The sequence below is a fragment of the Chaetura pelagica genome, unplaced genomic scaffold (assembly GCF_000747805.2).
Source record: "Chaetura pelagica isolate M959 unplaced genomic scaffold, ChaPel_1.0 scaffold590, whole genome shotgun sequence".
In the NCBI taxonomy this organism is placed as follows: Eukaryota; Metazoa; Chordata; class Aves; order Apodiformes; family Apodidae; genus Chaetura; species Chaetura pelagica.
This window is the reverse complement of record NW_009951804.1, coordinates 78,326-85,957: the sequence shown is the minus strand read 5'-3', so window position 1 is coordinate 85,957 and position 7,632 is coordinate 78,326. Positions and strand designations below refer to the sequence as shown.

The 7,632-nt window shown below is 56.4% G+C and overlaps 1 protein-coding gene across 1 annotated transcript in view; it reads left to right on the top strand.

The window, feature by feature from the left end:
* STX1A (syntaxin 1A (brain)) overlaps positions 1-7,632 on the top strand; it is a 65,989-nt gene that overhangs the window by 53,937 nt on the left and 4,420 nt on the right. Inside the window, exons 7-8 of the mRNA XM_010007804.1 lie at positions 6,096-6,169; positions 6,472-6,609. Coding sequence (XP_010006106.1) covers positions 6,096-6,169; positions 6,472-6,609 — 212 coding nt within the window. The remainder of the gene's footprint in view (positions 1-6,095; positions 6,170-6,471; positions 6,610-7,632) is intronic.

The window sequence follows — 7,632 nt, the reverse complement described above, 5'->3', positions numbered from 1 at the left end:
GGCACCTTCTGCCCCTTCTCCCTCACCAACCCCCAGCTCTGCTCAGCCTCCCCAGCTCAGCTCCTCTCCCCCAGGTGCTTCCCTGCTCAGGTGTGATATCGGTTCTTTCCTATGTTCATGGCAGAGCTTCATCCATTGTCCCTCTGGTGGCTCCTTGGCTGGTTTGGAGCAGGGGGAGCTTCTCAGCTTCTTACAGGAGCCCCCCTGGGGCCCTTCCCCAGCTGCCAAAAACCCCACCAAACCCAACCAGAACACCCCCTTGCTTTCTAACACTCCTCACAGTAGGAGGCTGGGCTGGGCTGGGTAAGGATTCTCAGATAAAGACCCAATAACAACAAGCCATCTGTTTCTGAGCAGGAATTCTTTATTGCAGCACTGGGCAGTACTGGGAATTCTCCACCATAGCTGCTCCGAGGAGTTGGCAAAACACCCCAACTAATACACACCAAAAACATGCATATTCAGTTTTATGTCAATGAGTTCCCAGAATTCTTTCCCATAGTCATTTCATTTCCTGAACTTGGTTATCTGTGTAATGATGCCTGCTCGAGGGTCTCCTAGGGGGGGTCTTTATTGATTCTAGCCCTTTGTGGTCTTTGTCCTGTCTCCCATCCTGGTCCTGTCTCCAGTCTCCAGCTGGTACATTGCCCAGGTGGGTCAGAATCAACATGAGTTTGTCTGTAGGTGCCACAGGTCGTAGAAGACTTGATATTCCCACAACCTGCAGGATGCTTGGCACCATTGACTGACAGTTTCACAAAGCACATTGTTTTAAAAGTCACCTGTTCAGCTAACTTAGTGCAGCAAATTAATTGTTTTAGTGAATTTTTATTAGGCTACTTTTCTATTGAATCTACTAATGAGTATCCTGTGACTATCAGGGGGACACATCCTGCACTGCCCCTCACTGGTCACAGAACCCCCTGAAAACCCAGTGGTGTGTGGGGGCAGCTGGGACACAGCTCCTGGTGGGAGACAGGCACATGGGGACACCTCCCATTCCAGTATCAAACTGCATCAGCAAAGCACAGAAACTCCCCTCAGATGCTCTTCAGTGTTTCTCAGAGAGCACAGGGCGGGGAGTTTCATAGGGTCGGAGAGTGACAGATGGTTTGGGTTGGAAGGGACCTTAAAGATCATCTAGTTCCAACCCTCCTGCTATGGGCAAGGACACCAATTCAGAGGAGCCAGCAGGAATTCCTTACTCCATGTGTTGACTTGCCTGTCCTCTGAGTGCTTTTCATCATGGGTGAAGTGAACCAAGTGTAAACCAGAGAAGGGAGCTCTTGAGGTGGGGACACTCGCTGCTCCCAGGAGTTCCCTGTGCCAGGGGAAGAGCACAAGCCTCAGGGCCCCTGGACCCAGGACCCAGCAGCAGCAGTAGTGGTGTCTTCTGGCTGAAGGTGGGCCCCAGGTGACACCTCTGACTGTGGCACTAAGATGTGTGTGTCACCCAGAGCCCATTGCTTAGGGGAAGCTGGGTCATGTCCACATGTCCACAAAACCTGCTGTCCTGGTGATTATTCTGGGCAGTTGGTGATACCTGGTTGGTTTTGGAGAAAGGTGCTCAGCTCCCAGCAAAGAGGAACCATCCCACCACCAGAACAGGGGAGGGAGCAAGCAAGGGAGAGGTCAGGCCATGCAGAGATTCAAAGAGATTTTTGCAAATAGTCTCATGGTCAGAGACACATGGTGGGGTTTTTGTGCTCAGAATGAAAGAGTCTGAAAGGTAGTCCAGGATTTATTTTCTCACAAACAAATGAGTGTTTTTCTTCCCTCTCACAACTCAGCATAAATAATAAGATCTTTGAATCAGAGCAGGGTCCTGGGACACCTGTGGGAATGTCCTTCATGAGCTGTAGGTGCCTGGGAGTCTGGGTGCTGGTGGGGTCTGTGGAGGGCTGGGAGGAGATGGGGCTGTGCAGGCCTGTCCTCTGTTAAAATTAGTCTGTGATGTACAATAATAATAAAAAGGTGTCACAGTGGCTGATTGAAAGGCTGACAGGAGGTTCCAGACAGACTGGAGGTTTGATGCCAGGCAGGGTGATGAGTGTGTTGATGCTCCAGCTGCCTGGCTGGAGCTGCCATCCTCCTGGGGGTGATACCCAACCACAGGGGGGCTTGTAATGCAAGCAGGGATTCAGGATGTCCGTGTGCCTCCCTTCGAAGAGAGAAGGTTTGACAGGACTTGGCCAGGACCGTAATTGTCTGACCTGAAAGAAATTGAAAGGAAACCAAGAAAATGTCTTGTTTTTCTACTCCCAGGTTTTGGGAGGACTCTGCTTCTCTGCTTAAATTATGCAGATAGATTCGGTTATACTTGTCTTCTCTGTCCATCCTGACAGGCTGTCAGTGCCTGACAGAGCCTTGGTGGGGAGCAAGGAGAAGGCTGCTCAGGACTCACCATGGAGCAGAATTTGGGTGCAGAGGAGCTGCCTCCATCAGTGATGGGGAGGGACCCACTTCGCCTTCAGGATGAAGGTGTGTGGAACAGGAGAAGGATGAGGTCTGTGCTGGGAGGGGACACAGCCCTGTGTGTGCACAGTCCTTTGCAGAAGCTGGGGGTCTGTCAGGACAATGGAAAATCTCTTCTCACAAAAAGGCTTGTCAAAAGCAACCAGCTTGCTGAGGTTCCAGCAGGGGGGCTTCCTGGGCAGAGGAACCTGTCCCGGGGGGTCCCAGCCAGCACCTTCAGGCCCTGCTATTCTGGGGCCTCCTGAACAGGCTCTTTTCAACAGAGCTCAGCTGGAATGTGATGACTGCACAAAGCTCCATGAAACCCTCAGCTCCCATTTTTTAGCTGGTGAATCCAAAGATAGAAAGTGCCGGGAGCAAAGTCTGACAGCAGAGTCAGTAAATCACTTGGGTTTTGCAAGCACGAGAGCAAGGACCTCTCAGCTGCTCTGGGGATGCTCCCCAGTGCCCAGTGAGCTTCTCTACCCAAACCCTGTCTGCTTCTTGCCCTGGAGGTGGGACAGTCACAGAAGAAATGGGCATGTAGAGGCACTGCCCTGGGGCTCCCCACAGCCCTCCCAGGATCTGCTCTTGCTCTTGCTCTTTGGGCAGGCTCTGCCATGCCTGTTGGTGCCAGAGGTTGTGCCTGAGTGGCCCTTGCCATCACCTCTGCCTGTCCAGTACATGAAGCAGATGGTCTCTCCTCTCCCACTGCTTCCTCTTCTCTTCCCCAGCCTTAAGTTGCCCTCACCCAGCTTCTTCCTTGCTCTGCTCCCAAACACACCAAGGCTGCAGATGCCAGGGAGGGTCACAGGATGTCCTGGGCAGGACAGGTGCTTGGTGTCTGTCCCCAGCATTGTCCCCATGTCTGCTGCTGGGAGCTGCCCTCCCCAGGCATGTCCCTCTGTGCTCCCTCAGTGGGAGGTGCTGCTGCTTCGGTTTAGTCCTTTCTGTTTTGTCCATCATGAGAAATAACTTCTTAAATCTGATTAGATTTTCCTCCCAGGGAAATGGGATTTGAGGCTTGGAGGAGCTTTCCATGGTGGGTGTGCAGCTTTGGAGGCTCAGAGGGGCTGTGCAGAGGCTGCTGGGTCTTGTGAACAGTTTTGTTTTGTGGGAAACAAGGACCCCAAAATAAAGCATCTCTGTCTTCTCACTGTGGGAATGAACCAGCCCCTGCCCCACAGTGTGGGACCAGGTTCAGTGATGTTCTGGGAGGCAAGATGTGGGTGCACCCAGATGTGGGAGCTGGGAGAGTCCAGGGGCTGCTCCAGCCCTAGTGGCTCCTCCATGGAGCCCCAGGTGGTCTCAGAGCCCCCAGAGCTGGGAATAGCTTATTAGGGTTCTTGTGACACTTTCATCTCAGGAGTGATCAGAGGATCTGAGCTAAGAACAGGGTGGAGATGCCTGCACAGCAGAGGGAGGTGGTCCCTGCAGCCCCCACCCCTGCTGAGCAGCCAGGTCCTGAGGGCTGGGGGGGTGAGTGGCACTGTGTGACACGCTGGGCAGGTGATATAGCTGGAGTCTGCTCATCCCAGCACCACTGAGGGCACCAGAGCTGTTCCAGGTGGGGATGCCCAGCCTGGCCCTGCGGGCACCTCAGCATGTGCAGGCAGCATTCCCATCCCTCCAGGAGTTGTATGGATTTGTATCTCCTGACGGGCTGAAAGCCAGAGCCAGACACAGCATCCCAGCCTTGGGAAGTTCCTTTGACTGGTTTGACTGGTTTCACAGCCATGACTGGTTCCTGCAGCCCCGAGGTGCTGGAAACCCTCCTGTTCCTGGAATGTCTGGCACAAAGTGCTGGGCATAGTGGCATTCGGTGCAGCTGGGTGATGGGTGTGAGCTGTGGCCCCAGAGGAGCTTCCCAAGGATCCTGTGCTCCCAATGGAGCTTCTCCTGCCCCATCCCCTGGAAGCTGCTCCATGGGAATGGTCACTCTGTCCAGCTGGTCCAAGGACTGCAGAGGCCTTGAGGTGGGAAGTCTCCTGAGTGGCTTCATGTCTCTGCCTGTCCCAGAGCTTCTGACAGCCCTGCTGCACCATGACCTGTTCCTCATCTCTCACTGCTCCCCTGGTCAGCTCAGAGCTGTGTTTGCTTCTCCCTCCACGCTGCAGCTCCCTGAGCTGCTCTCTGCTGATTTCTTTATTGGCAGAGCATCTTCTTCCCAGGAAACTAATTTCCAGAGGCACCAAATTAAGAAGCAGATACACTCTGAAGCTCCCTGGGGAGGCAGAGCTCCAGTTCTCTTGATTTTCCAGTGTTTTGCCAAGTTTCAGGGCAGGGCTTTTCCCCCAGGCTCTTCCCCTTTGTGGACACCTGGCTTTGACTCAGCCCTTTGATTCCCATTCCTGGCTGTGCTGATGTGGGCACCAGATCAACCAAGCACCTACCACACTTTCATCTGATGTTTCATCAGCTGTTGAGGAGCTAATGACAGCCTTTCCAAACTAGGAAAACGAGCCAGAAGGCAGTGGACTCCTGGAAAGTCCTCTGAGCTCCTGCAGGGTGGTGATCTGGCTTTGGCAGGCGTTGTGCCGGGCAGCGTGGGTGAGGTGCAGCCTCTGGGGCTGGTGCTTTGGCTCCGTGTTGCAGCAAGTTCTTCCTGACTGCTGCAGCTCCCTGAGCTGCTCTCTGCTGATTTCTTTATTGGCAGAGCATCTTCTTCCCAGGAAACTAATTTCCAGAGGCACCAAATTAAGAAGCAGATACACTCTGAAGCTCCCTGGGGAGGCAGAGCTCCAGTTCTCTTGATTTTCCAGTGTTTTGCCAAGTTTCAGGGCAGGGCTTTTCCCCCAGGCTCTTCCCCTTTGTGGACACCTGGCTTTGACTCAGCCCTTTGATTCCCATTCCTGGCTGTGCTGATGTGGGCACCAGATCAACCAAGCACCTACCACACTTTCATCTGATGTTTCATCAGCTGTTGAGGAGCTAATGACAGCCTTTCCAAACTAGGAAAACGAGCCAGAAGGCAGTGGACTCCTGGAAAGTCCTCTGAGCTCCTGCAGGGTGGTGATCTGGCTTTGGCAGGCGTTGTGCCGGGCAGCGTGGGTGAGGTGCAGCCTCTGGGGCTGGTGCTTTGGCTCCGTGTTGCAGCAAGTTCTTCCTGACTAGCCGTGACCTTCAGCCAAGCCTGTGCTGGCTGGCCCAGGGTTAATCCATCTGATGTCTTTGCTCTCTCATCCTTTGCCCCACCGCAGCATTGACTGGCCCTGTGCCCTGCAGCACAGGAGCAGGGCAGCAGGCAGCCCTTCTTCACCGCCCGCCAGGAGGGATGGAAAGGAGAAGGGCAGGAGTAGAGGTGATCTTGGCAAGCCCCATCCTGGGCCATCTGAAGGCCAGGAGGACACTGGGTGCTGGTGGCTGCCACTCCTTTAACACCACTTCCTGCCCCATGGGGATGGGCAGCTTGACCAGGAGGGACAGACAAACTTCCCTGGCTGAGCTGGGCCCTGCAGGCGGCTCGAGTCCCTGCAGAAGGAGCACAGGGCTGGGCTCGTGATGGCAGCCCCTCCAACTGCCCACTGCACCCTGGAGGCTGGAAGCTTTGTTCCTCCCCTCTCCTGGAGAGGCCCTGGAGCCAGCAAGAGCCCTGTGGTGGAACAGGGACAGGGGGCTGACCTGTGTTTTGTCACTTTCAGCTGGCAGGACCACCACCAGCGAGGAGCTGGAGGACATGCTGGAGAGCGGCAACCCGGCCATCTTCTCCTCTGGGGTAAGAGCCAGCACAGGCTGAAGCTGAGCCAGCACCCTCACCCCGGGGGCTTGGCTTATAGGTGTCATGCCTCAGTGGCACAGGTGTAGGAGTGATCTCGGCCTTGGCAGGAGCTGGGACCTGAGTGCTTGGATCTGGCCTGAAGGTGCTGCCCTGAGCAGGGGCTGCATCCTGACTCCAGGGTGGGGGTTTGCTGCAAGGTGCTGGGCTGGAGGGGCTCCTGCCCTGCCCTCTCTTGGTGCCCCTAACCCTGGCATGGTGAGGGGCTGAGCACAGAGCTCAGTGGCCCTGTCTTTTTGCAGATCATTATGGATTCAAACATCACCAAGCAGGCCCTGAATGAGATTGAGACACGGCACAGCGAGATCATCAAACTGGAGAACAGCATCCGGGAGCTGCACGACATGTTCATGGACATGGCCATGCTGGTGGAGAGCCAGGTAGGGAGACCCTGCAGCCTCGGGCTGGCTGGCCTGGGGAGGCTGCAGGGAGGTGGGACTGCCAGGGGTCCCCACTCTGTGTAGGTGAAACGCTGTGGCTGGGACTGATGTGGCTCCTGCTGGGGCTGAGCTGGGCTCCCTGGGACTGGAGCGACTTGCCCTGTGCCCCAGAGCTGGGGCTGCTGTGTGCCCTGGGCCAGTGGTGGCTCTGGAGGGGGGGGCCAGCAGGTGGAGATTCCTCCATCCCCCCCGGGTGAGCTTAGGGTGCCACCAGCCTCAGTGGTCCTGCCAGGCCACCCCTGGCTGTGCCACCAGCCCCTCCAGCTGGGCACACACTCGGGTGTCTCTGCTCACCCCCCTTCTTGCCCACCATGCTGCCACGGCCTGAGGAGACATCAGTGGCAGGTAAAGCCCCTCGGTGCCCCCGGTGCTGCATGCTCTGCTCTGCATGGCTGTGCCCCTCCTGGCTGGGCTCCTGCATGGCTCCAGGGTGGCCCTGGGCACTCGTGCTCTGTCCTGCTTGTCTTGAGGACAGATGGGGGGGAACTTGCAGCTCCGTGTGCTGGTAGCAGTGGTGGCAGCTGCCTGCCCTCCCCCAGGCATGGCACGGGTGGGAAGGAGGGCAGCAGCTTTAGGCCAGGCAGAGAGCCTGGTGGAGGTGAGTGCTCACGGGGGTAACACCCGAGTAGCCCTGGGCTTGCCAGGCTCATCCTCCTGAGCACTGCAGAGCTGCTGGCCTGGACCTGCTGGGCATCCCTTCTGTGTCATATAGGAGGACACTGGGGCTGCCACCCACCCCTGCCAGCCCTGTTGGTCACACAAACAGGCAGACTCTTGTCTCCAGCTGCTGCAGGACCTGACTGCTCCCCTGTGCTGTCAGGGTGGTGGACAGGCTGGGGGAGCTCTCCCCAGTTCACATCCCCAGCCCAGCCCTGCTGCTGGGGGGCAGAGTGGGGCAGGGGTCCCTGCAGCCCAGCCTCCCACTGGAACCCTCTGCTCTCAGCTGGGTGCTTGTGTCGATCT